This window comes from Aquarana catesbeiana, linkage group LG01 (assembly GCF_042186555.1).
Source record: "Aquarana catesbeiana isolate 2022-GZ linkage group LG01, ASM4218655v1, whole genome shotgun sequence".
NCBI lineage: Eukaryota > Metazoa > Chordata > Amphibia > Anura > Ranidae > Aquarana > Aquarana catesbeiana.
Window position 1 is genome coordinate 17,571,543 of NC_133324.1, and position 26,435 is coordinate 17,597,977.

The window sequence follows — 26,435 nt, forward strand, 5'->3', positions numbered from 1 at the left end:
GGAATTTAGGGGGACCCCCACGCCAGTTTTTTTTTTAATTTTGGTTTGGGGCTCCCCTGTGGGGAATTCCTATGCCGTTTTTATCAATGAACTTTTATGTGTATTGTCGGATCGGCAATTCATTAATAGCCGCAAGTAGTTTTAAATGACTTTTTTCCTTTGAAATGTCATGTTGCTGTCAGACTGTTCTAAACACGGGAAACATGCGCCCCTTTACAGGCATACTATAGACACCCCCCAGGTACGAAATTTAAAGGAATATTACACTTTTATTGTTTCACTTTAAGCATCATTAAAATCACTGCTCCCGAAAAAAAACGATTGTTTTTAAAACTTTTTTTGCATTGATACATGTCCCCTGGGGCAGGATCCAGGTCCCCAAACACTTTTTATGACAATACCATGCAAATTAGCCTTTAAAATTAGCACTTTTGATTTCTCCCATAGACTTTTAAAGGGTGTTCCGCGGCTTTCGAATTTTTTTTTATATTGTGAAAGATAATGTTACGCCGAGTAAATTGATACCGAACATGTCACGCTTCAAAGTTGCGCCCACTCGTGGAATGGCGACAAACTTTTACCCTTAAAAATCTCTATAGGCGACGTTTAAAAAAATTCTACAGGTTACATGTTTTTAGTTACAGAGGAGGTCTAGGGCTAGAATTATTGCTCTCGCTCTACCGATAACGGCGATACCTCACATTTGTGGTTTGCATATGCGAGCGCTACTCACGTATGCATTCGCTTCTGCGCACGAGCTCGTCGGGACGGAGCGTTTAAGAACATTTTTGTTTTTATTATTTATTTTACATTATTTTTTTACATTTTTTTCACGGTTTAAAAAAAAAAAAAAATTGGGTCACTTTTATTCCTATTACAAGGAATGTAAACATCCCTTGTAATAGAAAAAAGAATGACAGGACCTCTTAAATATGAGATCTGGGGTCAAAAAGACTTCAGATCTCATATTTAGACTAAAATGCAATAAAAAAAATAAAAATGACCCTTTAAGAGCTATGGGCGGAAGTGACGTTTTGACGGGGGCCATCTTCCCCTCACTCGTCTCCATACAAAGCATCGAAAAGGACCCGATCGCCTCCGCCGCTACCGACGGCTCCGGTAAACAGCGGAGGGCACGGAAGAGAGACGGGAGGGGGGGCCCTCTCCGCCACAGAGACCACCATTATCGTAAGCCGAACCACTGGCTGAAGACGAGGATATCTGGGTTATGGCAGCTAGCTTCACACTGAAGGCGGGTTTGAAATCGCGCGAGTTCAACATTTCAGTGTGAGTTCGGGGGGGGTGATTTTAAAAGGTTCGTTCACAGATGTCTATTGAAATCGCCCCAAAGTTGCCAAAAGTAGTACAGGAACACTTTTAGAAATCGGTGCGGCTCCACAACGCCAGCGTTGCACCGATTCAAACGGTGCCGTTGCCAGTAATGGGCTGCGATTTGGCATGCAATTTGACATGTCAAATCGCGCCGATGTGAACGGAGGCTAATACCAGAAATAATAGCTTAACAATGCATTACAATGTAACTAAACCCATTTGACTAAAATACGGCTAAAACTAAGACAATTCAGATGACTAAAACACAGCTAAACCTAAAATGGTATTTTAGTCAAAAGACTAGAACAAAATCGAAATTTGACATCAAAATTAACACTGGCAAGTGCCATCTGTGCCCTCACCGGGATCGACAGATGTTCCACGTTTCCCCAAGCAGGCAGTCCCATACACACTGTCCATGTGAACGAGGCCTATGTACCAAAAACTGACTTTTTAATGGAGGTATACAACAGTTAGTTCTGGATTGAATATGTATGTTTTTAAGAGTTTTTTTTTTTCTCATAGATATACCTGTCTGGAGTACAGCTCCTTAACCACTTCAGCCTCGGAGGATTTGGCTGCCAAATGACCGGGCCACTTTTTGTGATTCGGCACTGCGTCGCTTTAACTGACAATTGCGCGGTCGTGCGACGTGGCTCCCAAACAAAATTGACGTCCTTTTTTTCCCCACAAATAGAGCTTTCTTTTGGTGGCATTTGATCACCTCTGCGGTTTTTATTTTTTGCGCTATAAACAAAAATAGAGCGACAATTTTGGAAAAAAAAGCAATATTTTTAACTTTTTGCTATTATAAATATCCCCAAAAATATAAAAAAAACAAATTGTTTCCCCAGTTTAGGCCGATACGTATTCTTCTACGTATTTTTGGTAAAAAAAAAAAAAAAATCGCAATAAGTGTATATTGATTGGTTTGGCCAAAACTATAGCGTCTACAAAATAGGGGATAGTTTTATGGCATTTTTATTAATTTTTTTTTTTTTTTACTAGTAATGGTGGCGATCTGCAATATTTATCATGACTGCGACATTATGGCGGACACATCGGACACTTTTGACGCTATTTTGGGACCATTGTCATTTATACAGCGATCAGTGCTCTAAAAAGGGGTTAAACACTACGGGGAGATCAAGGGGTTAAGTGTGTCCTAGGGAGTGATTCTAACTGTGTGGGGGATGGGCTACGAGTGACATGACACTGATCACCGCTCCCGATCACAGGGATCAGAAGATCATTGTCCTGTCACTAGGCAGAATAGGGAAAGGCCGTGTTTACATCTGCAGCTCCGTGACACGATCGCGGGCACCCGGCGGACATCGAGTCCGCGGGTCCCGCGGGCACGGTCACTGAGCTCGCGGCAGGGGCGCGCACGCACCCGCATGGCGCGAAATTCAAAGTGACATACAGGTGCGTTACTTTGCGCAGCCGTACCATTCTGCCGACGTATATCGGCGTGAGCCGGTTGGCAAGCGGTTAACTTATTTATGCAATGAAATTATTAAAGAGATCCCTATTAGAATTATAACATTCAGTAGATTAAAGAAAAACTGAGAAAAAACGTTTTGGCCTCAACAATGTGAAGATTGTACAGGAGATCTTGGGGAGTTTCATCTGGTATCCAAAATTCCTTGTGCAGTTATAATCAGTCCGAGTCTTCTTCAGATAGAAAAACAAAACTTTCATTAGGATGTGGCCATAGGAGTGCTTTCCTTCTATTTTTCTTCTTCAGAGCTCTGGAGAAATAAAAAATGATAAGAACAGAGTGAAGATGGTGACAATGAAGGCGACAATCGGTGGCGGCTGTTTTTTTTTTTTGGGGGGGGGTGGCAAACAACAGCCCCCCCCCCCCCACCTGGTCGGCCGGCGGCAACTCCCCCCACCCCCGCTGTAGGTCGGCCGGGTCACCCACACCACCCCCCCTCACTGTCGGTCGGGTCACCCGAACCCCCCACGGGCAGTCGGTCAGTTATCCAGCCCCACACTTACCCAATGCAGATTGTGGGCGGGTAGCGCTCCAATCGGTGATGGGCGTCTCCTCTGCATTAAACAAAAACAAAAATCCTCAATGTGTAGCGCTGGGGAAATGTCAGTCTATGCAGCCAAAACTGTGTGCTGTTAAATAAGCTGGCTGTTACTTGTAGTCCCACAGGGTCAGACACATGACTCCAAAGGATTGTAGTCACCAGAGTATGTGTAAACATTTGAAGTTTATTAAAAAGTAATCATTGAAAACCATCATAAAAAAAACAGATCGACAAGGAGGGCTCCAAATACCATACAGGGAACTCTGCTGAAGAGGAGAAGGGAAGTGGTCTGCCTGGGTCAAGATCACTCCATCCCAAGGAGGTCAGCTGAACCAATACAGGCATGGAAGACACTTGTGGGAAGCGCTGCTGTGCATCCAACGTGAGGTGCAGGAGGAAGGACAGCTGGAAAAAGCTGGCAGCACATTGGTGAGGACGTCTGCTGCAGTATACAGCGTCTGGCCCGCTGTTGGCCCTGACGGTGGGGGATAATCCACAGACTGAGTCTGATCGACCGCACTAGGATGACGTCAGAGGCTGGGAGCAGCACCGGAGCCGTCCTCCTCCTCGTCCAATAGGATTGCCTGTCCTTTCAGCCAATCGGGACCCGCTTCCTGATTGGCCGGGAAGAGGATCAGTGTGAAAATAGCGAATATTCATTTGCTATTGTCACACAACTGGGTGGGCTCGGAACACAGTTCTCTGCACCCCGAGCCCACCCTTTTTTGAAGCCTATTAGAGCCTCTGGCTCTGCTCACGTGCTTCAACCCCCCCCCCATTGGAATACATACATACGGTGCCCTTCATGTAGATTAGAGAGCCGGGCACATGGATGGGGGGCGGCACTCGTGCGCCCCTAATGGATGGGCCGCCACTGGTGATAATCAAACAGTTGCTGTGATCTGATAAAGTGAAAGTTATTTCTCATGCACTAATGGTACCTTGCAAGCTATTTTGTTATTCAATAAGTTAACCCAGTTTGGGGAAATGTTGCCCTGGGTGCCAAGTGTCAATTCTGCCAGTGTTCTGGTGGAGCTCTTGGATTTGGTGCCAATAACTGAGCAATGCCACATTCAGTGACGCCAACAGTAAAGGCCTTGATTGGGGTTTAGGGGTAGAGTTAGGGGTTTAAATCATACGGCGCTCCCCCACAATCCAATAGTGGACCATTCTAGATGTCCTTACATCCAGAGCAAGTCTATGGGCTTGATGAACTCAGGAATGGTCCACCTCTCAGGTTCGCTAGCTTGCGGGGGACAGCAGTTGGTCTTGTGCGGGGAGGATCGGAAGACCAGGTAAGTATTTCTCTGTTCTCCTCTTCCCTGGACAAAAACGAACACTTAACCCTTGCAGTGTGGGAACAGCCCCACTGCAAGGGAAAATTTTTTTTTAGCCCGGACATGGGCTTTAAAGTAAGGGGTTAGGGTCAGTGTTAGGGATTAGGATAAAGTTGGGCTAGGTTTACACACGTGGCAGCCCTTTCTGTCTCTCTAAAAAATGGGTCTAAAAATGTACGCCTCCATCTGACTGCCTTTGCAGTATAAGGATGGTGGAAAACACAGCTTAATTGCCTGGTTTACTGTCCCCCAACAAATGTAAAGGAGCCCTTAAGCTGAGGGTTAGGTTAAGCGTTAGGTCAGTCTTAGAGGACTTGGCATACCTAGTACAGAAACATGGGAAAGCATACCTACTGTACATATGTTTTCAATCTAAAGCAATGCTGAGGGTCAAGTATTAAAGGAAGAAGTCAACCAGGAGAGATCAGATCCCTCGTAAAACTGACCAAGACCAGAAAAGTGTGATCAACAATTAGAGACAAACCTGGTCCGGTGGTTGTGTCATCAGAAGGCAGTGGTAGCTCGCTTTGAGGAGGTGGGTCCTTGGTACACTTGTTCTTCACTGGGGCTGCCAATGAGAGAGGTGACGTTATATCATTCTGATTCATTCTGATTTTACCTCAATCTTTTATGCTAATTTCCAGCTAAAATGTTCCATTTACAAATGTAGCACCACCCCCGTGAGAGCCGCTTGAGAATGGTTAATCCCAAGGATTACCCTGACCTTGCAAGTTTCCTGATACCTTCCACACCCTGGGTGCAGACATTCCTAAATGAAAATGCAATTGTACAGACACCAGACTGCAATAGATAAATTAAGTGTTGTTTTACTTATGGTTCTTAGAGCAGGTAGTGCAGGAACGACATAAGCAGATAATGTTACAGCCTAAATTCTAAACACACTTGAACAGGTATGCAATATATGAAAAATCACAGTAAAACTAACAGCACACAGGGTGTTCTTCACACTGACAATGCTGTGCCGCTTTTTGCAGTCCTCTGAGTGTCCGGGTCCCTGCTCTTAGTTGAAGGCCCAAGTCCCAAGGGGCTGGCTCCTCATCAACTCAGGCTAAGTACCCCTCCCAGAATTCTGTTCACTCCTTCCAGCCACCTGGAACCTGTAGTTCACAACAATATGCTCCCTGTGTTAACTTGGCTTTCTGGACTACATGTCCTAAAATCATTTGTTCTTCTGTGGAATCCCGCTCTGCACTGAAAGTATGACAAGGTAGAGTCTAAGCGAAACACTAGAGGACAAGAGGATCTGCCAGTTCAGTATTAGTGGGTGTAAAAGGGTGGCCCCATGCGGTTCCACATCTGACAATGGGATTTTAACTTCTGAGAAACACTTTGATCATAACTGTAATGTCAGGAAAAGGTGTGACCAGAAATGCGTGGACTGCCACAGAGACTATCAGTTACAAGTACAATGTAAATAATATATATTATTTTTAAATAAGTGAACAACATAAATGTAAACGCACCTCCAATATACCAAACTGTGTAAAAAAAAACAGAACCAATCAAATAATGACACACAATGAACAACTGCCCAACCCAAATATGTCATACATGGGAGATCAAGCAGAGGGAGCTGGGAGCAAGACAGAGCAGGGAGAGGGTAACAAGAGATGGAGAGAGCAGGTGGGAAACGATCAGGCTGCAGGGTTGGACTCAGGGTCCAGGAACAGGATACAGGAAGCATGATGCAAGAACAGAGGAATGCGGGTCAAGGGCACATGGGGACAGAACACCAAGGCAACAGGAGAAGCACAGACAGGACTTAAATACACTTCCTGCAATGAGCATCAGTTATGACTGATGATATGAGCTTCTGGCTGCTGAGAGACACCCGCTGGTTTAGATTCAAGGGTTACAGGATGAGGTTAGGGATTAGGTTAAGATTAGAGATTAGGTTAAAGCCCAACTCTAGGCAAAAAAATAAGTTTCACCTGCCAGTGGGGCTGTGCTAGCACTGCAAGGGTTAACGTGCTTGTTTTGTCCAGGGGAGAGGAGAAAGCCTTATACTCACCCGATCCTCCGCTCCACTGGCATACGGCGCTCCCCCACAATCAAATGGTGGATCGTTCTTGATGTCCTTGCATCCAGAGCAAGTCTATGGGCTTGATGAGTTCAGGAACAGTCCACCTCTCAGGACCACTAGACTTGCACGGGGAAGATCGGAGGACCGGGTAAGTATTTCCCTGTTTTCCTCTCCCCTAGACAAAAATTAACACTTAACCCTTGCAGTGCGGGAATAGCCCCACTGCAAAGGAAAACCTTTTTTTTGCCCGGTGATGGCCTTTAAAATAAGGGATTAAGGTTAGGGTCAGTGTTAAGGATTAGGATAAAAATGGGCTAGGTTTACACATGTAGCAGCCCTTCCTGTCTCTCTAAAAAATGGATTGCATTCATTGGGTGGAAAGGATCATTTTTGCCACACCCACAAAGCATGTGTACTCTACGTCTCCATCTGACTGACTTTGCAGCGTAAGGATGGTGGTAAAAACACGGCTTAATTGCCTGGTTTGCTGTCCCCAACCACAAATGTAAATGAGCCCTTAAGCTGAGGGTTAGGGTTAGGTTTAAGGGTTAGGTCAGTCATAGAGGACTTGGCATACTTAGTACAGAAACGTGGGAAAGCATACCTACATATAATTCCAATCTAAAGCAAAGCTGAGGGTCAAGCATTAAAGGAAGAAGTCAACCAGAAGCAGAGATCAGATCCTTTGTAAAGTGACCAAGATCAGAAAAATATGATCAACAAATAGAGACAAACCTGGTCCGGTGGTTGTGTCACCAGAAGGCAGTGGTGACTCAGTTTGAGAAGGCGGGTCCTTGGTACGCTTCTTCTTCACTGGGCCTGCCAATGACAGAGATGGATATATCATTCTGGGTTTTATTTTAATCTTCTATGTTAATTCCCAGCTAAAATGTTCCATTTACAAAATGTAGCGCCATCCCCGTGAGGGCCGCTTGAGAATGGTTGACCCCGAGGATTGCCCTGACCTTGCAAGTCTCCTGACACCTTCCACACCCTGGATTCAGACATTCCTGAATGAAAATGCAATTGAACAGACACCAGACTGCAATAGATAAATTAAGTGTTGTTTTACTTATGGTTCTTAGAGCAGGTAGTGCAGGAACGACATAAGCAGATAATGTTACAGCCTAAATTCTAAACACACTTGAACAGGTATGCAATATAAAAAAAATCACAGTAAAACTAACAGCACACATGGTGTTCTTCACACTGACAATGCTGTGCCGCTCTTTGCAGTCCTCTGAGTGTCCGGGTCCCTGCTCTTAGTTGAAGGCCCAAGTCCCAAGGGGCTGGCTCCTCACCAACTCGGGCTAAGTACCCCTCCCAGAATTCTGTTCACTCCTTCCAGCCACCTGGAACATGTAGTTCACAACAATATGCTCCCTGTGTTAACTTGGCTTTCTGGACTACATGTCCTAAAATCATTTGTTCTTTTGTGGAATCCCGCTCTGCACTCAGAGTATGACAAGGTAGAGTCTAAGCGAAACACTAGAGGAAACAGTCTCCCTGCAGTCAAAGCTGCAGCATGTCTTCTCCCCCTGATAGCGCAGGCAATCCAGCCAGCTCCTGGCTACATCCCCCCCACCCAAAATCTTTGGTCCTCCAAAGTGATGAACTTCACATGGTCTTTACAGAGAACAAGATCAACACACAAATGTAGCAAAATGAACCATAACTCAATGTCAGTAGTAATGTGCACATATCAGGGTTCTGTTGGAACCAGTTATATACATCTTCTGTTAGTTCATAATCAGCCTGTTTTTAGGCCAGGGCTATGGCTGTGGCCCACCCAGTGGTGTCGGATGGCAAGGCAAGATCACCCCGTACCCAATGAATAGCAGTGGGGTCTGGCACTTAATTCTGTCTTTAAATAGTGGGTATCAGTTCATCACTTTTTCCTAGAATGTCATAAATTAGTCTCTTGGGAGGATTTTTGTTCCATCTCAGTTGAATAGCTGAAACATCTTCAGACACAGAGTTCGGGTCTAGGTTCAGATTTCCAGTACTTCTAGGGCTGGTGGGATCCACTGGGGGAGCAGTAACATCTGCCTCAAGGACAAGAGGATCTGCCACTTCAGTATTAGTGGGTGTAAAAGGGTGGCCCCATGAGGTTCCACATCTGACAATGGGATTTTAACTTCTGAGAAACACTTTGATCATAACTGTAATGTCAGGAAAATGTGTGACCAGAAATGCGTGGACTGCTACAGAGACTGTCAGGTACAAGTACAATGTAAAATAATATATATTATTTTTAAATAAGTGAACAACATGAATGTAAACGCACCTCCAATATACCAAACTGTGTAAAAAAAAAAACAGAACCAAACAAATAATGACACACAATGAACAACTGCCCAACCCAAGTATGTCATACATGGGAGATCAAGCAGAGGGAGCTGGGAGCAAGACAGGGCAGGGAGAGGGTAACAAGAGATGGAGAGAGCAGGTGGGAAACGATCAGGCTGCAGGGTTGGACTCAGGGTCCAGGAACAGGATACAGGAAGCATGATGCAAGAACAGAGGAATGCGGGTCAAGGGCACATGGGGACAGAACACCAAGGCAACAGGAGAAGCACAGACAGGACTTAAATACACTTCCTGCAATGAGTATCAGGTGATGACTGATGATATGAGCTTCTAGCTGCTGAGAGACACCTGCTGGTTTAGATTTAAGGGTTACAGGATAAGGTTAGGGATTAGGTTAAGATTAGAGATTGGGTTAAAGCCCAACTCTAGGCAAAAAAATAAGTTTCACCTGCCAGTGGGGCTGTGCCAGCACTGCAAGGGTTAACATGCTTGTTTTGTCCAGGGGATAGGAGAAAGCCTTATACTCACCCAATCCTCCGCTCCACTGGCATACGGCGCTCCCCCACAATCAAATGGTGGATCGTGCTTGATGTCCTTGCATCCAGAGCAAGTCTATGGGCTTGATGAGTTCAGGAACAGTCCACCTCTCAGGACCACTAGACTTACACGGGGAAGATCGGAGGACCGGGTAAGTATTTCCCTGTTCTCCTCTCCCCTAGACAAAAATTAACACTTAACCCTTGCAGTGCGGGAATAGCCCCACTGCAAGGGAAAACCTTTTTTTTTGCCCGGTGATGGCCTTTAAAATAAGGGATTAAGGTTAGGGTCAGTGTTAAGGATTAGGATAAATATAGGCTAGGTTTACACATGTGGCAGCCCTTCCTGTCTCTCTAAAAAATGGATTGCATTCATTGGACGGGAAGGATCATTTTTGCCACACCCACAAAGCATGTGTACTCTACGTTTCCATCTGACTGCCTTTGCAGCGTAAGGATGGTGGTAAAAACACGGCTTAATTGCCTGGTTTGCTGTCCCCAACCACAAATGTAAATGAGCCCTTAAGCTGAGGGTTAGGGTTAGGTTTAAGGGTTAGGTCAGTCATAGAGGACTTGGCATACTTAGTACAGAAACGTGGGAAAGCATACCTACATATAATACCAATCTAAAGCAAAGCTGAGGGTCAAGCATTAAAGGAAGAAGTCAACCAGAAGCAGAGATCAGATCCTTTGTAAAGTGACCAAGATCAGAAAAATATGATCAACAAATAGAGACAAACCTGGTCCGGTGGTTGTGTCACCAGAAGGCAGTGGTGACTCAGTTTGAGAAGGCGGGTCCTTGTTACGCTTCTTCTTCACTGGGCCTGCCAATGAGAGAGATGGATATATCATTCTGGTTTTATTTTAATCTTCTATGTTAATTCCCAGCTAAAATGTTCCATTTACAAAATGTAGCGCCATCCCCGTGAGGGCCGCTTGAGAATGGTTGACCCCGAGGATTGCCCTGACCTTGCAAGTCTCCTGACACCTTCCACACCCTGGGTTCAGACATTCCTGAATGAAAATGCAATTGTACAGACACCAGACTGCAATAGATAAATTAAGTGTTGTTTTACTTATGGTTCTTAGAGCAGGTAGTGCAGGAACGACATAAGAAGATAATGTTACAGCCTAAATTCTAAACACACTTGAACAGGTATGCAATATAAGAAAAATCACAGTAAAACTAACAGCACACATGGTGTTCTTCACACTAACAATGCTGTGCCACTCTTTGCAGCCCTCTGAGTGTCCGGGTCCCTGCTTTTAGTTGAAGGCCCAAGTCCCAAGAGGCTGGCTCCTCACCAACTCGGGCTAAGTACCCCTCCCAGAATTCTTTTCACTCCTTCCAGCCACCTGGAACCTGTAGTTCACAACAATATGCTCCCTGTGTTAACTTGGCTTTCTGGACTACATGTCCTAAAATCATTTGTTCTTTTGTGGAATCCCGCTCTGCACTCAGAGTATGACAAGGTAGAGTCTAAGTGAAACACTAGAGGAAACAGTCTCCCTGCAGTCAAAGCTGCAGCATGTCTTCTCCCCCTGATAGCGCAGGCAATCCAGCCAGCTCCTGGCTACATCCCCCCCACCCAAAATATTTGGTCCCCCAAAGAGATGAACTTCACATGGTCTTTACAGAGAACAAGATCAACACACAAATGTAGCAAAATTAACCATAACTCAATGTCAGTAGTAATGTGCACATATCAGGGTTCTGTTGGAACCAGTTATATACATCTTCTGTTAGTTCATAATCAGCCTGTTTTTAGGCCAGGGCTATGGCTGTGGCCCACCCAGTGGTGTCGGATGGCAAGGCAAGATCACCTCCTACCCAATGAATAGCAGTGGGGTCTGGCACTTAATTCTGTCTTTAAATAGTGGGTATCAGTTCATCACTTTTTCCTAGAATGTCATAAATTAGTCTCTTGGGAGGATTTTTGTTCCATCTCAGTTGAATAGCTGAAACATCTTCAGACACAGAGTTCGGGTCTAGGTTCAGATTTCCAGTACTTCTAGGGCTGGTGGGATCCACTGGGGGAGCAGTAACATCTGCCTCAAGGACAAGAGGATCTGCCACTTCAGTATTAGTGGGTGTAAAAGGGTGGCCCCATGAGGTTCCACATCTGACAATGGGATTTTAACTTCTGAGAAACACTTTGATCATAACTGTAATGTTAGGAAAAGGTGTGACCAGAAATGCGTGGACTGCCACAGAGAGGTACAGGTACAAGCTACAAGTACAGTGTAAAATAATATATATTATTTTTAAATAAGTGAACAACATAAATGTAAATGCACCTCCAATATACCAAACTGTGTAAAAAAAAACAGAACCAAACAAATAATGACACACAATGAACAACTGCCCAACCCAAGCATGTCATACATGGGAGATCAAGCAGAGGGAGCTGGGAGCAAGACAGGGCAGGGAGAGGGTAACAAGAGATGGAGAGAGCAGGTGGGAAACGATCAGGCTGCAGGGTTGGACTCAGGGTCCAGGAACAGGATACAGGAAGCATGATGCAAGAACAGAGGAATGCGGGTCAAGGGCACATGGAGACAGAACACCAAGGCAACAGGAGAAGCACAGACAGGACTTAAATACACTTCCTGCAATGAGCATCAGGTGATGACTGATGATATGAGCTTCTGGCTGCTGAGAGACACCCACTGGTTTAGATTCAAGGGTTACAGGATGAGGTTAGGGATTAGGTTAAGATTAGAGATTAGGTTAAAGCCCAACTCTAGGCAAAAAAATAAGTTTCACCTGCCAGTGGGGCTGTGCCAGCACTGCAAGGGTTAACATGCTTGTTTTGTCCAGGGGAGAGGAGAAAGCCTTATACTCACCCGATCCTCCGCTCCACTGGCATACGGCGCTCCCCCACAATCAAATGGTGGATCGTTCTTGATGTCCTTGCATCCAGAGCAAGTCTATGGGCTTGATGAGTTCAGGAGAAGTCCACCTCTCAGGACCACTAGACTTGCACGGGGAAGATCGGAGGACTGGGTAAGTATTTCTCTGTTCTCCTCTCCCCTAGACAAAAATGAACACTTAACCCTTGCAGTGCGGGAATAGCCCCACTGCAAGGGAAAACCTTTTTTTTGCCCGGTGATGGCCTTTAAAATAAGGGATTAAGGTTAGGGTCAGTGTTAAGGATTAGGATAAAAATGGGCTAGGTTTACACATGTGGCAGCCCTTCCTGTCTCTCTAAAAAATGGATTGCATTCATTGGACGGGAAGGATCATTTTTGCCATACCCACAAAGCATGTGTACTCTATGTCTCGATCTGACTGCCTTTGCAGCGTAAGGATGGTGGTAAAAACACGGCTTAATTGCCTGGTTTGCTGTCCCCAACCACAAATGTAAATGAGCCCTTAAGCTGAGGGTTAGGGTTAGGTTTAAGGGTTAGGTCAGTCATAGAGGACTTGGCATACTTAGTACAGAAACATGGAAAAGCATACCTACATATAATTCCAATCTAAAGCAAAGCTGTGGGTCAAGCATTAAAGGAAGAAGCCAACCAGAAGCAGAAATCAGATCCTTTGTAAAGTGACCAAGATCAGAAAAATATGATCAACAAATAGAGACAAACCTGGTCCGGTGGTTGTGTCACCAGAAGGCAGTGGTGACTCACTTTGAGAAGGCGGGTCCTTGGTACGCTTTTTCTTCACTGGGCCTGCCAATGAGAGAGATGGATATATCATTCTGGTTTTATTTTAATCTTCTATGTTAATTCCCAGCTAAAATGTTCCATTTACAAAATGTAGCGCCATCCCAGTGAGGGCCGCTTGAGAATGGTTGACCCCGAGGATTGCCCTGACCTTGCAAGTCTCCTGACACCTTCCACACCCTGGGTTCAGACGTTCCTAAATGAAAATGCAATTGTACAGACACCAGACTGCAATAGATAAATTAAGTGTTGTTTTACTTATGGTTCTTAGAGCAGGTAGTGCAGGAACGACATAAGAAGATAATGTTATAGCCTAAATTCTAAACACACTTGAACAGGTATGCAATATAAGAAAAATCACAGTAAAACTAACAGCACACAGGATGTTCTTCACACTAACAATGCTGTGCTGCTCTTTGCAGTCCTCTGAGTGTCCGGGTCCCTGCTCTTAGTTGAAGTCCCAAGTCCCAAGGGGCTGGCTCCTCACCAACTCGGGCTAAGTACCCCTCCCAGAATTCTGTTCACTCCTTCCAGCCACCTGGAACCTGTAGTTCACAACAATATGCTCCCTGCGTTAACTTGGCTTTCTGGACTACATGTCCTAAAATCATTTGTTCTTCTGTGGAATCCCGCTCTGCACTCAGAGTATGACAAGGTAGAGTCTAAGTGAAACACTAGAGGAAACAGTCTCCCTGCAGTCAAAGCTGCAGCATGTCTTCTCCCCCTGATAGCGCAGGCAATCCAGCCAGCTCCTGGCTACATCCCCCCCACCCAAAGTCTTTGGTCCTCCAAAGAGATGAACTTCACATGGTCTTTACAGAGAACAAGATCAACACACAAATGTAGCAAAATTAACCATAACTCAATGTCAGTAGTAATGTGCACATATCAGGGTTCTGTTGGAACCAGTTATATACATCTTCTGTTAGTTCATAAACAGCCTGTTTTTAGGCCAGGGCTATGGCTGTGGCCCACCCAGTGGTGTCGGATGGCAAGGCAAGATCACCCCCTACCCAATGAATAGCAGTGGGGTTTGGCACTTAATTCTGTCTTTGAATAGTGGGTATCAGTTCATCACTTTTTCCTAGAATGTCATAAATTAGTCTCTTGGGAGGATTTTTGTTCCATCTCAGTTGAATAGCTGAAACATCTTCAGACACAGAGTTCGGGTCTAGGTTCAGATTTCCAGTACTTCTAGAGCTGGTGGGATCCACTGGGGTAAGCAGATAATGTTACAGCCTAAATTCTAAACACACTTGAACAGGTATGCAATATAAGAAAAATCACAGTAAACTAACAGTGACAGTATTGGTCTCTTATAGGGCCTATGACCCCAGGCAGTGACGGCTGGTGCTCAAAATTTTTGGGGGGGGCGCAAACAAACTAAAAACTTCTGAAAAAAAAAACATCGAATGCCACTGTGCCATCAAATGCTGCCACTGAGCCCATCAAATGCTGCCACTATGGCCAACAAATGCTGCCACTGTGCCATCAAATGCTGCCACTGTGCTCATCGAATGCCGCCACTGTGACCCCCCCCTGCCCGCTCGTCGTCTGCCCGGCACTTACCCTGTCTCGGTGGGGCAGCGGTGACAGCGGCGAGTGGTGTCCTCCATGCGTCTCCTCCTGTCCTCTCCTTCCATCCTCTCCTCCTGATAGACATCCAATCACAGCGCCTGTCGTTTCAGCCAATCAGGTGATGGGTAACAGACCCGAGCACCTGATTGGTGGAGAGGCAATTCAGTGTTAGGAAAGCAAATTTTCATTCGCTGTTCTAACACACCTGGGTGAACTGCGAACGACAGGCATAGTGCTCGCAGGTCATCTTTTTTTACGTCTATTAGAGCCAATGGCTCTAATCAGGTGCTTCAAAAACACCCCCCACTGTAATTCAGGTGCCTGGCGCCCGAAAAGGGGCTGGGCGCCTGAATAGAGGGTGGCAGCAGTGGTCATGGATAGATTCATGCTACGCATGAATCTATCCATTGGTCTTAGAGTGGGTGGCTGGAGAGAGGGGTGGCACCCGTGTGCCCTTATGGATGGGCCACCACTGACCCCAGGCATAAAAGGCAGAGGAATGACCTCTTTCTCTGTCAGACAGCTCCCTCCAACACCTGGTGTCGCGGGCCCAGAACCCTTGTGAACAGATATCAGCACTATAATATCAGAACAGTAACAACCAATTTCCAAGAAGGAAGAGTTCCCCTTAAATGTGTGAATATTATTCACAAAGTCCTTTAGGTGGGGGGGGGAAGGAATGATGAAGAAGTCCTGATGATGTAATGATCTGGGGTCTTCAGCTAGCTTAACAAGGTCCCAGAGAGAATCTCTGTGTACAAGCATCCATTATTGTAAATGGCATGAGCAAAATGTCTCCTTGTTAACTTCGGTACAAAGGGGTAGAATATGGTTTCTGCATGCAGTGTCTCTAGGGTGTATAGTAGGTGAGCTTCTGCCTGCTCACCAATGCAGATGATACCAGGTTTACAAGAACATAGGGCTTCAGAACAGGTCCCCACAGAATCTGCCACCAGGAAAGAGGTGTCAAACCACACACCTCGTGCCGTGGGTGTTCAGCAGGATCTGTGTTTGAGGCGGTGAAGGTGACCCCATCGATGATCTCTCATCTGTCAGGAAGCTGGCAAAGGCGCTCTGGGTTTTCTTCACAGTGACAAGGCTGCACTGCTCCTCGCAGCCCTCCGAGCGTCCGGGTCCCTTTGCTCTTCTGTGGAATACCGCTCTGCGCTCAGAGTATGAGAAGGTAGAGTCTAAGCTAAATACTAGGGAAAACATTTTCCCTGCAGTCAAAGCTGCAGCATGTCTTCTCCCCGTGATAGCACAGGCTACATCCTCCCCCCACCTGAAGTCTTTGGTCCTCCAAAGAGGTGAACTTCACACAGTCTTATTATATTACCTTTCAATTAGATACTGTATATGTCAGTAGTAATTTGCACACATCAGGGTTCTGTTGGAACCAGTTACTGTATATACACCTTCTGTTAGTTCGTAATCAGTCTGTTTGCAGGCCAGTGCCATGGCTGTGGCCCACCCAGTGGTGTCGGAGGGCAAGGCAAGATCACCCCCTACCCAATGAATAACAGTGGGGTCTGGCACTAAATTCTGTGTTTGAATAGTTGGTATCAGTTCATCAGAACTTTCTCCTAGAATGTCATAAGTTAGTCTCTTGGGAGGATTTATGTTCCGTTTCAGTTGGATAGGTGAAACGTCTTCAGACACAGAGTTGGAGTCTAGGTTCAGATTTCCAGTACTTATAGAGCTGGTGGGATCCACTGGGGAAGCAGTAACATATGCCTCAAGGACAAGAGGTTCTTCCAGTTCAGTATTTGTAACAGTATAGTATAGATGTAACAACCCCGGCTTCAGCCTTCCTTCTCCAAGTACTCCAGCAATGACCACCATAGCTTAACCAGTTCCCGACCGGCTCACGCAGATATACTGCGGCAGAATGGCTCCCCTGGGCGAAATCCCATACGGGTATGGCCACCAGAGGGCATGCACAAATGCCAGCATGGGGATTTGTGTGTGTAAACACACAAATCCCTGTGCTGTCAGGGAAGAGGAGCCATATCGTTTGTTCCTACTAAGTAGGAAAAATGATATGTCTCCTCTCCTAGTCAATCCTATCCCCATACAGTTAGAACACACTGCGGGAACACACATTTAACCCCTTGATCGCCCCCTAGTGTTAACCCCTTCCCTACCAGTTTCATTTACACAGTAATCGGTGCATTTTTATAGTTCTGATCGCTGTATAAATGCCAATGGTCCCAAAAAAGTGTCAAAGGTCTCCAATCCATCCATCGCAATGTCGCAGTACTACTAAAAATCGCAGATCACCACCATTACTAGTAAAAAAAAAAGAAAAAAATGCCATAAAAATGCCATAAATTTTCCCCATAGTTTGTAAACACTATAACTTTTGCACAAATCAAATTTTTCAATATGGTTGCCCTTTTTTTGTTTATAGCGCAACAAATAAAAACTGCAGAGGTGATCAAATACCACTAAAAGAAAGCTCTATTTGTGGGGAAAAAAAGGAAGCAAATTTCTTTTGGGTACAGTGCCGAACGACCGCGCAATTGTCAGTTAAAGCGACGCAGTGCTGAATTGTAAAAAGTGCTCTGGTCAGGAAGGGGGTAAAATCTTCTGGGGCTGAAGTGGTAGAAATATAAAGAGATAGACCTCATGGTGCAGTATATCAAAGTAGGTTTTATTATATTAAAAGGGGATAAACTCACATGCTCCGTATAAAAAATAAAGCTTTGTTTGTCATAGCATTCAGTATTATGTATTCTGCTACCTATTTTTGGAAAAAAAAAAGCAATAAGCATATATTGATTGGTTTGTGCAAAAGTTATAGTGTCTACAAACTATGGAATATTTTTATTCATTTATTTAAAGAAATTTTTTTACTAGTAATGGCGGCGATCAGTGACTTATAGCGAGACAGAGATATTGCAGAGGACAAATCGGACATAACTGACACTTTTGACACATTTTGGGGACCAGTGATACAGTGATCAGTGCAAGAAATATGCACTATCACTGTACTAATGACTGGCTGGGAAGGAGTCAGGGGCGCTCAAAGGGTCAAATATATGCCTAAGGTGTGCTTACTAACTGTGGGGGAGGTGCTTTGTCTAGGGAAAAGCAACGACCTGAGTTTCTGCTTTGCAGGAACATAGGATCCATGCCTTCCCAAATGACAGAACGATAATCTGCCTTGTTTACTGTAACGGATCCCTGTTGCACTCCACTTGAGTGCTTCCGTCAGTACACTGCTTCCTCCAACCTGGACCTTCAGATATCAGATATCACAGTCCATATATTGTAAGAACCAGGTGAGACTAGCTCAGTTACACAGCTTGAACATGGAACTGTTTATTGAAAACACAGGTACACAGAGGTAACACTCGGAACAATCCCCCCCCCCACCTTTGCATTCAGGGAGGGGCAAACTTTACCTCCTCCAGTAGCATGCCACACAGGTATTTAACTATCCAATAGTAGACTGTCTTTGGGAGGGGCTGCTGGGGGGATCCCCCTCCCACTCTTACAGCTTATTCACATAGACATACATTGCATAATACTTTGCTCACAAGGCAGACACAAACAATAGAACAATGGAATACAGCCACACCCCAAATGACCCAGCAAACAGTCCACAACAGTATATAAGCATAGGCGTGCGCACAGGGTGTGCTAGGTGTGCCTAGGCACACCTTAATCACCCTGTGTGGCTTAGATCTTAGATTCCCCCTGTTTAAACCCCTGATATTTCACCAAAGTCCCCTATCTGGGCTCTTAAAAAATTTGTAAGAAATAATAATAATTAAAAAAAAAAAATTGTAAAAATACAAAATAACATAATAGAAATAAAACCCACTGACAACGTCCACTGTCCTACTGAAACTGCCCACTGCTCTACTGACAGTGTTAGTATATATACATGCACACACACACATATGTGTTTGAGCTTTGAAGTGCACACCCTAATGCAATAGACAATATTTATATATATATGTAGCAATAACTCTCGGTGGAGCTGCTGGTTTAAAGCGGGCTGTTATCTTCACTCTCACCACCTCTGTTTCACTGGCACAAGGTCTAGGGTCCCGTTGAGTTTACCTCCGGACAATGTAGGAACCAAACACTTGGGTATCTTTTTCCAATGCTTTAATGAACAGGTAATAAAGGAAGTAGCAGGAAAGAGGTAGAAGGAAAGTTGCAGGGAAGCTCAAATACCTTTTCGTAGTATTCTTTAGTACATTGTTAGGAATTGAACACTTGTAGTTGAATGCACTCCCCTTGTGGGATTCAATCTTTGCCCGCCTGGATAGGCCTCTCTCACTTGCCTGGCAGCCAGTACGTAGCACGAACAAAAGTCTCTGCCACAGACTTGTTTAGAACAAAACCCGTACGATCCTCTGCCACAGGATGTATTGGTTTACGATGAATATTAGACACAGCACTTGAACCTTTAAGCCAACCCGGCAGTACTATGCAGTAAGATTACTTCAGGATACGTCCTCCATCGGAGTCACCAGGCCCCTCTCCAGACCAGCACTCTGCATGATCCTTCCATGACGGGTCCTCCCCTGGGATCTCCTCGGTTGTCCAGCTTCTTCACTCAGGATAGACAGCCCAGGACCATTCCTCTGCCACTGTGGTAGGCCCCAGACAGGCTTCTGGGCCCACCCACACGCTGCAGCGACGTGGGCCTCCGGAACAGAGGACCACAAGGTGGTATTCCTAATGCATACCTGTCAGCCAGGAGGGCCAGCAGGTGGCTGAAAACGAACCCCTAAACATGGCGTCTGTCCCATAAATACCCTCTCCCAGAATGCAACTCGGAGGACCACCTCCACCAAGTTGTCTCCGGGACAGAGGAGCACTCATATGCTTCAACACGTTGCCTTTCCAACACCGGCCCATGGGGACAACGACACCCACCAGTGCAGTGCGGAACTACAGGCAACTCAGCCAAGCTGGAACAGAGGCAAATCTAACTTCACCTAACAAGTAACCCACAAGATTTACCTATCAGTAGTAGATTAAAAATCTACCAGCACTACATATACATATATATATATATATATATATATATATATATATATATATATATATATATATATATATATATATATATATATATATATATATATTAGGGATGAGCCGAACACCCCCCTGTTCGGTTCGCACCAGAACATGCGAACAAGAAAAAAGTTCGTTTGACCACGCGAACACCGTTAAAGTCTATGGGACACGAACATGAATAATCAAAAGCGCTAATTTTAAAGGCTAATATGCAAGTTATTGTCATAAAAAGTGTTTGGGGACCCGGGTCCTGCCCCAGGGGACATGGATCAATGCAAAAAAAAGTTTTAAAAACGGACGTTTTTTCAGGAGCAGTGATTTTAATAATGCTTAAAGTCAAACAATAAAAGTGTAATATCCCTTTAAATTTCGTACCTGGGGGGTGTCTATAGTATGCCTGTAAAGGGGCGCATGTTTCCTGTGTTTAGAACAGTCTGACAGCAAAATGACATTTTGAAGGAAAAAACTCATTTAAAACTACCCGCGGCTATTGCATTGCCGACAATACACATAGAAGTTCATTGATAAAAACGGCATGGGAATTCCCCAAAGGGGAACCCCGAACCAAAATTTAAAAAAAAAAATGACGTGGGAGTCCCCCTAAATTCCATACCAGGCCCTTCAGGTCTGGTATGGATATTAAGGGGAACCCCGGCCAAAATTAAAAAAAAAAAAATGACGTGGGGTTCCCCCTAAATTCCATACCAGACCCTTCAGGTCTGGTATGGATTTTAAGGGGAACCCCGCGCCAAAAAAAAAAAAAAAACGGCGTGGGGTCCCCCCAAAAATCCATACCAGACCCTTAGCCGAGCACGCAACCTGGCAGGCCGCAGGAAAAGAGGGGGGGACGAGAGTGCGGCCCCCCCCTCCTGAACCGTACCAGGCCACATGCCCTCAACATTGGGAGGGTGCTTTGGGGTAGCCCCCCAAAACACCTTGTCCCCATGTTGATGAGGACAAGGGCCTCATCCCCACAACCCTGGCCGGTGGTTGTGGGGGTCTGCGGGCGGGGGGCTTATCGGAATCTGGAAGCCCCCTTTAACAAGGGGACCCCCAGATCCCGGCCCCCCCCTGTGTGAAATGGTAAGGGGGTACAAAAGTACCCCTACCATTTCACTAAAAAACTGTCAAAAATGTTAAAAATGACAAGAGACAGTTTTTGACAATTCCTTTATTTAAATACTTCTTCTTTCTTCTATCTTCCTTCATCTTCTGGTTCTTCTGGCTCTTCTGGTTCTTCCTCCGGCGTTCTCATCCAGCATCTCCTCCGCGGCGTCTTCTATCTTCTTCTCCTCGGGCCGCTCCGCACCCATGGCATGGGGTGAGGCTCCCGCTCTTCTCTTCTTCTTCATCTTCTTCTCTTCTTCTTTTCTTCTCTTCTTCATTTTCTTCTCCGGGCCGCTCCTCACACATGCTGGCATGGAGGGAGGCTCCCGCTGTATGACGGCGCTCCTCGTCTGACAGTTCTTAAATAACGGGGGGTGGGGCCACCCGGTGACCCCGCCCCCCTCTGACGCACGGTGACTTGACGGGACTTCCCTGTGACGTCACGGGGAATGCCACAGGGAAGTCCCGTCATTTCCAGTGCGTCAGAGGGGGGCGGGGTCACCGGGTGGCCCCTCCCCCCGTTATTTAAGAACTGTCAGACGAGGAGCGCCGTCACACAGCGGGAGCCTCCCGCCATGCTAGCATGTGTGAGGAGTGGCCCGGAGAAGAAAATGAAGAAGAGAAGAAAAGAAGAAGAGAAAAAGATGAAGAAGAAGAGAAGAGCGGGAGCCTCCCCCCATGCCATGGGTGCGGGGCGGCCCGAGGAGAAGAAGATAGAAGACGCCGCGGAGGAGATGCTGGACGAGAACGCCGGAGGAAGAACCAGAAGAGCCAGAAGAACCAGAAGATGAAGGAAGATAGAAGAAAGAAGAAGTATTTAAATAAAGAAATTGTCAAAAACTGTCTCTTGTCATTTTTAACATTTTTGACAGTTTTTTAGTGAAATGGTAGGGGTACTTTTGTACCCCCTTACCATTTCACACAGGGGGGGGGCCAGGATCTGGGGGTCCCCTTGTTAAAGGGGGCTTCCAGATTCCGATAAGCCCCCCGCCCGCAGACCCCCACAACCACCGGCCAGGGTTGTGGGGATGAGGCCCTTGTCCTCATCAACATGGGGACAAGGTGTTTTGGGGGGCTACCCCAAAGCACCCTCCCAATGTTGAGGGCATGTGGCCTGGTACGGTTCAGGAGGGGGGGGCGCACTCTCGTCCCCCCTCTTTTCCTGCGGCCTGCCAGGTTGCGTGCTCGGATAAGGGTCTGGTATGGATTTTTGGGGGGACCCCACGCCGTTTTTTTTTTTTTTTTTTTGGCGCGGGGTTCCCCTTAAAATCCATACCAGACCTGAAGGGTCTGGTATGGAATTTAGGGGGAACCCCACGTCATTTTTTTTTTTAAATTTTGGCCGGGGTTCCCGTTAATATCCATACCAGACCTGAAGGGCCTGGTATGGAATTTAGGGGGACTCCCACGTCATTTTTTTTTTTTAACTTTGGTTCGGGGTTCCCCTTTGGGGAATTCCCATGCCGTTTTTATCAATGAACTTCTATGTGTATTGTCGGCAATGCAATAGCCGCGGGTAGTTTTAAATGAGTTTTTTCCTTCAAAATGTCATTTTGCTGTCAGATTGTTCTAAACACAGGAAACATGCGCCCCTTTACAGGCATACTATAGACACCCCCCAGGTACGAAATTTAAAGGGATATTACACTTTTATTGTTTGACTTTAAGCATTATTAAAATCATTGCTCCTGAAAAAACGGCCGTTTTTAAAACTTTTTTTTGCATTGATACATGTCCCCTGGGGCAGGACCCGGGTCCCCAAACACTTTTTATGACAATAACTTGCATATTAGCCTTTAAAATTAGCACTTTTGATTTCTCCCATAGACTTTTTAAGGGTGTTCCGCGGCATTCGAATTTGCCGCGAACACCCCAAATTGTTCGCTGTTCGGCGAACTTGCGAACAGCCAATGTTCGAGTCGAACATGAGTTCGACTCGAACTCGAAGCTCATCCCTAATATATATATATATATATATATATACATACACACACAGTTGTGCTCATAAGTTTACATACCCGGGCAGAATTTATGATTTCTTGGCCATTTTTCAGAGAATATGAATGATAACACAAAACCTTTTCTTTCACTCATGGTTAGTGTTTGGCTGAAGCCATTTATTATCAATCAACTGTGTTTACTCTTTTTAAATCATAATGGCAACAGAAACTACCCAAATGAACCTGTTTAAAAGTTTACCCTGGTGAATTTGGCCTGATAACATGCACACAAGTTGACAAAGGGGTTTGAATGGCTATGAAGGCCCCTTTCACACTGGGGCGTCGGTGGTGAAGCGCCGCTATTTTTAGCGGCACTTTACTGTCATATTTGTGGGGGTATTCGGCCGATAGTGGGGCACTTTTAACCCCCGCTAGCGGCCGAAAAAGGGTTCAAACCACCCGCAAAGCGCTGCAGCAGCAGTGCTTTGCCGGCGGTATAGCCGCGCTGCCCATTGATTTCAATGGGCAGGAGCGGTGGAGGAGCGGTATACACACCGCTCCTTCACTGCTCCAAAGATGCTGCTAGCAGGACTTTTTTTAGCGTCCTGCCAGCGCAGGGCTTTCACACTGGAGTGTGAGGAGCGGCTCTTTCAGGGCGCTTTGCAGGCGCTATTTTTAGCGCTGTAGCGCCTGCAAAACGCCCCAGTGTGAAAGGGGTCTAAAGTTAACCACCGTCAACTATGATCTGTTTGCTTGTAATTAGTGTGCGTGTATAAAAGGTCAATGAGTTTCTGGACTCCTAAATAAAAAATTGCCCTGCGTTTAGGTGTGTATCATATGTGACTGTTTACCATAGTGATACCAGAAACAATAAGAGTATATAAATATAAAAAAATATCTCTAATTCCTCCTAAGTGTAATGTGCAAATAGGTTATTTCAACATATAATATACTATGTGTACATAGAATGAATAGACAAATTTATCAGAAGTAAATCAAAAACACCTATTAATAAATACTCTGCATAAAATAAATAAATAGATAAATAAAAAATAAAAAGACGTGCAATATTTGCAATACTTCACACAAAGTGTAACATGCAATGCTTAAATACATTCATATGAGTGACAAGTGATTCTTGAATAAATCAATGTAATCCCTAATAGTGAAATATCATCCAGAAAAAACTTCATATAACAGTGTTCAGAAAAAGTTCCCAAAAGGAGATTCTGTGCATAACGTGTTCAAAGGGTAAATTAAATGTCCGAATTATCCAACGTGCTGAGTCCAGGTGTCACAAAAACATGCCGTGATGTGCCTCAGTGAACCCCAAAGTGATTGTGCTCACCTTAGAGCGTGTGACACAGTGTTCAGCTTTGTCAAATCACGCTGTGGAGCCACTCCCGGGCTCTGTGTAGCAAGCAAGATACGACCTCCAATCAGGCTCCCTATGGCTCCATAGACATCGTACCAGAAAGTAAAAAGAGACAACTACAAGAAGCATGTGGCCTGGAGCATGACCAAAAAAAGAGAGCATGTTCTTTTGGTGTCACCAATAATGGGGCACTATTCTTCCCACCGATACCAATGATGGGGCACTATTTCTCCCACTAATACCAATGATGGGGCACTATTCCTCCCACTGACACCACAGATGGGGAATTTCTCTTCCCACTGATACAATGATGGGACATTATTCTTCCCACTGATACCAATGATGGGGCACTATTCCTCCCACTAATACCAGTGATGGGGCACTATTCCTCCCACTGATACCAATGATGGGACACTATTCCTCCCACTGACACCAATGATGGGGCACTATTCCTCCCACTGATACCAATGATGGGACACTATTCCTCCCACTGATACCAATGATGGGGCACTATTCCTCCCACTGACACCAATGATAGGGCATTATTCCTCCCATTAATTACAGGATTTTTTCTACTTGCATTGGCCACAGTCCGACCCCCTTAAGTCTGAAGAACAGTAAACTGGCCCTTTGTTTGGAAATTTTGTAGACACCTGTTCTAGACTAACTTTTTTTGTTAGCGTACATACATTAGCCTACATCATGCCTTATATATATAAGAGTATATATTTGCTTAACATAAATAAAAGAATAATATTTTTGCAAGTTATTACCGTTTGGGTCTTGAGAACTTCCTTTTCTTTTTTGGCTCTTAGGCTTCATTTCTTTGATAAAATTCCTTGCCATATTTAACTCCAACCATTTATTCTGATCAAGCAAAGGTGACTTATCTATTTTACAGGCTTTCAGGCTCCTAAAAAGTTGCATTTTCTGAATCTTCAGGCCATGATGATTAGGAAGATGGAATGCAAATACCAGGTGGTTCCACACAGACTTTATATCTTTGATATAAACACATTTATCATCAACTTTAAAATGATCACAGGGTTGGGAGCATTTTTCTGGGCCAGGAGAATCTTTAGAAATCTTCACTTTGAGAGAAATTGAGGTAGATTCTGGTCTCCAATACACTATTTTATCCCTCAGGTGGACAAAGTGATCCCCATCCTCAACGGTGGGCATCACTTCGAGGTTCATGAACGGATGACTCTGGTCAGGGCTGTGCACTACTATATAATGCGTAATCTCTTGTTTGTACAAATCAGTACCCAGAATCCTCAGCTGGGGTTCTTTGCCCACACAGTGTTGATCCTGATACAATTTCAGAAGATCAGATAACTGGAAGGAGAACTTGAAGTTACCATACCGTGAAGCATATTTGTTAAATGCTGGAGAGTTGGCAAATTGTTTGCTAATTTTTTTCTCATGTGGATCAAAAATTGATTCTGGCAGTATTTCCTTTGCCTCCTTGCATGCCTTTTTACGTGCTGCTGTAATATCTTTTTGTGCGATGTCTGCACTCCAGAATGAGAAGTCTTTATATGCAAAACGAAAGTCTGATTTAATTATCTTGAAACACTCCTCCATATAAATTCCATCCATAGAGGACTTGTCAGTGACATGCTGTAGATTATTGACCGGGAACTCTTGTTGAATGTGTTTGAAACTATGGGGTTCCAAATTTGTAAGGGTTTCTAACATTTTCTTCCCGCTTTCAAGTTCTGTGTATTTTTTGGTCAAGAGGATTTTAGCATCCTGGATGGATAAATGTTTCCCTGCTGCAAAGTATACTTGACTTCCTTTTGAGCTAAAAAAGCTCTGAAGATCCACGTTACTGAGGTCTCCTGAAGTCAGTGGCACTGCCATAGTTACTACTTCTCTGCTGCGAACGTCTTCTCTCTTCTGTCTAGCAGGGTGTTGGAGTTATTTGTGTCGTGAAAGATTTTATACAGGTGTACTAACCACACCTACAACTATATCACTACGCAGAAACGCAAGTGAAAGTAAGATTGAATATTCTATATCAGGGATCTCCAATCTCTTCTCTACAAGAGCCACGTCATATATTGTACAAATATTTGTATGCCAAAAAAATGTGTTTCATGAATCAATGAACAATAAA

The 26,435-nt window shown here is 45.0% G+C and overlaps 1 protein-coding gene across 1 annotated transcript; it reads right to left on the reverse strand.

Annotated features, from left to right (window-relative positions):
• Positions 1–289: 289 nt before the first annotated feature.
• On the reverse strand, positions 290–26,237 carry LOC141130263 (uncharacterized). Its single transcript, XM_073618121.1, has 7 exons — positions 25,087–26,237; positions 13,196–13,279; positions 10,342–10,425; positions 7,491–7,574; positions 5,196–5,279; positions 3,337–3,387; positions 290–3,083 (listed from the first exon to the last, which is right to left on the reverse strand). The coding sequence occupies exons 1-7, from the start codon at positions 26,177–26,179 to the stop codon at positions 3,076–3,078; spliced, it is 1,488 nt and encodes a 495-aa protein (XP_073474222.1). The 5' UTR covers positions 26,180–26,237; the 3' UTR covers positions 290–3,075.
• Positions 26,238–26,435: the final 198 nt, after the last annotated feature.